At 37.4% G+C, this 5620-nt stretch overlaps 1 protein-coding gene across 1 annotated transcript in view; it reads right to left on the minus strand.

Annotated features, from left to right (window-relative positions):
- Window positions 1-5620, minus strand: part of LOC103391493 (interleukin-10 receptor subunit beta-like) — a 15582-nt gene that overhangs the window by 8063 nt on the left and 1899 nt on the right. Inside the window, exons 2-3 of the mRNA XM_008327771.3 lie at window positions 4760-4874; window positions 545-729 (exon numbers count right to left, since the gene is read on the minus strand). Of these exons, the coding sequence (XP_008325993.2) occupies window positions 545-729; window positions 4760-4874 (300 nt within the window). The remainder of the gene's footprint in view (window positions 1-544; window positions 730-4759; window positions 4875-5620) is intronic.

Genomic DNA, 5620 nt, shown 5'->3' on the forward strand with positions numbered 1-5620 from the left:
TATGTATGTATATATATATACATACATACACATATATATATATATATATCAACATTTCGTTGCCAGAGTCACTGTTTTGTTGTTGTGTTTCTGTGCAATGACTATAAGGAAAATCTAAGTCTAAGTCCAATATCGGTGTCTGCGACGGCAGAGTACGCAGCCAAGCTCTACCATAATCTGCTCAGATTTTGTGTTGAGCTTAAACTCCGAAGCTAACTCTAACAAGGGTTGCGCGATGATGTCAGGAAGAACCCTGTTGTGAGTGTGAGCCAACCAACTCAGACGAAGAGCAGCCACTCTCCTGCACTGCCATGGATTGCAAATTCAGATTGAATTATGGACATTTTATATATTTTGAAAAAATGAAAATGCATTTCTGCTAATGCATTTTTATTTGAATTATGGTACCGATTGTCTTTCATACTTAAGGGCCACATAACTTGACTTTATGACACGTATCTGGCCCAAGGGACATCATTTTTGCAAATCTAATTAAAATCTTAAAATTCAATTCAAGTCAATAAAGCACCAATAAACAACTTACTATGTTGGTCCAATGTAATATTTCCACTTTCCACCCAGGCAGAACTCTTTAGTCCTAACTGAGCCCGCACTCTGCCGGTATACTTTCCATTCTCAGAAATTGAATGAGGGATGAGGCGGGTAAAGTGACATTCCAGGGAAGAGATGTTGACACATCCTACTGTGTAATCTGGAGTTACTGATGTTCTGTGGACAGACATTGTAAAGAGGTTACCGTTGATGTGTGAGCTCAGCAAGTCTCCCTTCCCTTTTGCCTGTGACTGCTGTGGTAATCAGTTCAATTACCCTCACCTGTGTCTGTCATTAGTCTCACTTGTGTCACCTAAGTATGCATACCTCTCTCCCTCACTCAGTTTGTTTCATTATTCAATCTACGTTGCCCATGCTATGCTTTGTGTTTATGCTATGTCTATGCTTTGTGTTTATGCTTATTGTTTTGCCTCTTTTCTGTTCCTGATTGTTTCTGCCTGGTCCATGAATCCAGTAAGTGGGTACTTTTGGGTTATGAACAATGAATAAACTTCCTGCAACTAAGAAATGCCTCCCAAGTGCAAGTTGGGTACCACCTGCTTCCATGTTCCATAAAACGTAACAGATTTCAGTTTAAAAATCACTACAAAATAATCTCTGTAAAATATATCCTACTAAAGGCTACAGCTGAGATCCTACTGACTTTCTGTGAATTTGAACAACTTGCTCCTTGCTAATTTCCCCATGACTACTTTATTATGCAGTGTACAGTATGACTGTAACTGTAGCAAAGTTATATGATGTTACCCAATTTTAAGATTTGAGTATTGAGTAAGTACAGAAACTCTTCAAAAATGATTCAAGTAGATGTTATGTTCTGCCGAAAGCACAGTACTATTGTATAAGTATTAAGGTACCTAATACTTCTTGTACAGAATTCTTGTTTCAGTATGACATATAATCACGATGGATCCATGTACAGTGCCTTGGTTTACGAACTGTGTAAATCAATTTGTTCCTGAAGGCCATTCGTGAACATAAAAGTTTGAGAACTGAAACAGTTTTCCCAATAAGAATTAATGTAAAATCGATCAATCCATTCCTGGACCCCAGATGATGTACTTTTTCAGTACAGTACAGTACAGTATCTATTTAAACTTTTTCAGTACAGTACAGTACAGTATTTTGTGTACAGGTTCATTCACGAAACCAATGCAAATAATTTGATCTAAGAAAAAAGGCAAACACAACTGATCAAAAAATAAAACTATAAATAAGAAAAGCAATTTCATTAATCCTTACCGGCGCTGAGAAGTCGGGATTGCGCAATGTTCGCTTGGCTTTCTCACAAATTTTTTGTCTCCAAAATACTGTCGTAGGCCAACTGCTTTTCGTTGATCAGTAGCAACTTTTCCAATTCTTCTAATGTCTGAGACCTTTACTTGATCACAGTCACTGCTTTGGCAACCTAAAAATACTATGGGTTTCACTCTGTTTGTGAACAAAAAACTCTGGATGTCCGATAATATCGCACAACTTTTATTATCGGCCCAATCTTAGCATATTTTGTAATATCTGTAAGAATCGTTATCGTTTTTTTCCCCCTCTGATAATGAAAACTTGATGCCTGGTGTGTGCTCTAAAAATAGTGCAATGCCCCAGCGACAGACCAGACCAGTCCGATACCTCAGTGCTCCGAAGGACATTTATTGAAACACAATTACAGTAACTCATTCCAGCTTCTCAAGAAATGCCTTTTCCTCTTTTCACACTCTCCAAACTCTCTCTTCCTCATATACACACGCCCTTTCACCTCACCTCCTCCTTACCCCTCCCATACCTATAACTGCTACTGTAACTCCTTCATAACAAATAAACAGAACATTATCAACGTTAAACAAGCCTCTGGGCATTATATGGCAGTATTGCAGCTCAATTTATTAATCTATTTTAATATTCAAGGGATTGTATGCAGAATGCTGGTGCCAGCTAGTGATGTTCGATACCACCAATTTCCTTTCCGATCCGATACCGAGTAAAATTCTGGCTGGTATCGCTGATACCGATATCGATACCGATATTTTATCATTTGTCTTTTAAATTAAAAAAAAAATTTACTATACAGTCAACACAACAATAGAAAACCTTGAGAACACAATCATATAAAATATGTCAAAACAATGTTTCAAACTCTGAAAACATGTTATTTGTAAAACAAAAATAAATAAAAAAATAAAATAAATAATCTGAGGAGCCATTTGGGACCCGAAAGAGTCGGATTTTTTCAGTGAACCGAGCCAAAAGAACCGGTTCTCCAAAAAAGAGCCGAAATTCCCATCAATAGTGACTGAGTGAGAGCACGGAGTAGAGCCCCTGTGCTTAAGCATGACGCACACACCCAGGCGGAAGAAGAAGTAGTCCCACCAACCGAGCGTCACTTAGACAACATCTCAATAATTTGGATACTTTTCACCATGTTTCTGTTTAGGATACACCTCATCTCAGAATGCGTAAGTATCAAAAGTATCGATATTTTGATTTCAGAATCGATTTCAGAGCATAAAGATCCAGAATCGGAAGTATTGATATTTCAGGATCGATCCGCACATCACTGGTGCCAGCACCTCATACAGTGGTTTGTATATATAAATAAATAAGTATTACCAGGTGCTTAATTGTATTTCAATTCTGTACCCTAGGGAGGGCAGAAAGAAAAAAATTGAGAAACACTGATTTAACATTATCATCCCCTGCACTTAACTTCCACTACTGCCCTGCTATATCAGTATGGGTTGATATCGGAATCGGAATTTAAGTGTTTGGACAATATCGGCATATCTGATATCACCAAAAAATTAATATCAGCCATCCCTAAAACCTTAAACCTTTAATGCCCATTACTTTCACAAATCTCACCAAATCTCAAGAATGCTTATCTCCCACTTCCTGTAGTTTTTTCCACATGCTTTTTAACCATCATTTTACAAATGATAAGTCAGACCGTTATATGGGGTGAAAACAACACACAACAAAACTTGTGTTCCAACTGACTTTTAATAAGGAATTCACTGTGCACTCAATGCCTGTTTTTGTTCACATTCAGAAAGGGATTGAGTGAGCATGAATTTTGCACAATTTCTAAACTAAGATGAGCTCAGCACAACAAGAATTAATGGGATATCTGAACATTTTCTATCCTTCACAGGGATTTCCGCGCATTAAGTGCTAGTGTAATGTTGTATCCATGTTGTCCAATTCAAACTAAGTGCTAGTGTAACGTTGTATCCATGTTGTCCAATTCAAACTGCACGTTATTTATGACAGAGGTAAAAAAGCATGAGGAAAAATTGCAGGAGGTGCGATGTTAGCATGTGAGATGAGCATGCGCAAGACGTGGAATTTGTTAAATTAATGCACAAAAAAAGCCTGTAGTAGTTTTAATGATTTTACACTGAGTTAATATGGTTGATCAAAACCCCATCTCAAGGTGAATTAGTAAATGTTCATTAGTTGAGGAGCGAGTACGCATTATGGGGAGCAAAACTGGTGTCACTGTGCAGTCATTACCAAATCAAGTGCCAGTGTAAGAACGACATCTGTTCATATGTTTCTGGCTGAGTTCTACCATGTCCTACTCTGTGTGTTTTGTTCTCCATACACTCTGTCTGATATGTGACTCCATGTGTACAGTTCTGTGTGTTTCTGCCTGTCTTGCCCAACCTCTATTCTGCTCTGCCCTTTCTGTTGAATTTGCCTGATTTGTGTTTTTTGCATTGCTCTGTCTGTTGGACATCCTTCTTGTGGCCCAGTGCTACAGTGTAGCTGTAGCTGTACAGGACTGTATGAGGTTTGTCCTCTCTGCTCAGACTAGACTCCAGCCAAGATTTCTGTAGACCACAGGCCTGGTTTTTAGGTTGTTTTTTTTTTTTACTAGGCCAGGTTTCCAATTTCTAATATTTTCTGTCTGTTCCATTCCCTGCACTCTGTAGGCTGAGTTGTTCTGTTTTGTGTTCTGTGTGATTTCGCAGGCTTCTGTTCTGTTCTTTCCCGCCTGTTCATCTCTGTTTATATCCCTGCTGACTGTTCCAAAATCTTATTAATAAATCTTTGTCAATAAATGTTCTTGTAATTAATCAATTAATTAGATGGTTGCAGAAATATATGAACAGTATGCAAATGAAAATAGATAAATAGATAGATAGATAGATAGATAGATAGATAGATAGATAGATAGATAGATACTCACTTGTATTCAGTTGTGTAGGTCAGTCCACTTACTGCCTCATTTGTTTGAGTCCACCTTAGAACCAGGTCCATGTTGTAGGAAGTCAGGTGGACATCTGTAGGGGCACTGAGCAAACCTGACACCAATATAAATCAAACAAATTTAAAAAAAGGTAGAAATGTGATCCCGGGTGTGATTGTTCTATCTGCAAAATTAAAATAGCTAACAAATGCTTTTACAAAATATGATTTTCTGAGCACAAAAACGTTTTGTTTGAAACTCTTTTGGAGAGATAGTTTGACAGACAGTACAAAACTATACCATTCTACGCTTAGAGTAAAATTAGTCTTAGCACTTCCTTATGTACCTGAAGCAAAATGACTCAATCAAGACTCTTGTTTTTTAAAATGACTTCTCCGTTTTGTTGCTTTTGCCTGCATCCTTCTCTATATATTCACTCCATGTATGCTCTATACCAGGTTGACAAAAGCATCATATTTTTATTTAACCAGCCAGAGCTTAGAGGGTCTGATATGGGATGTCATCTGTGAGGCATAGACATTAGTGATGTTCGATACCACCAATTTCCTTTCCAATCTGATACCGAGTAAAATTCGGGCTGGTATCGCCGATACCGATATCGATATCGATATTTTATCATTTGTCTTTTAAATAAAAAAAATGTGTATTTCGAATCGTAGCTTCTTTAAGAATCCAAGGCAGAGTTTTTTATTTATTTATTTATTTAAAACTCTGGAGTGTACTGAGGTAGCTGCCTCATTTACTATACAGTCAACACAACAATAGAAAAACCTGAGAACACAATCATAGAAAATATGTCAAAACAATGTTTCAAACTCTGAAAACATGTTATTTGTAAAA

This window comes from Cynoglossus semilaevis, chromosome 16 (assembly GCF_000523025.1).
Source record: "Cynoglossus semilaevis isolate Cse_v1.0 chromosome 16, Cse_v1.0, whole genome shotgun sequence".
NCBI lineage: Eukaryota > Metazoa > Chordata > Actinopteri > Pleuronectiformes > Cynoglossidae > Cynoglossus > Cynoglossus semilaevis.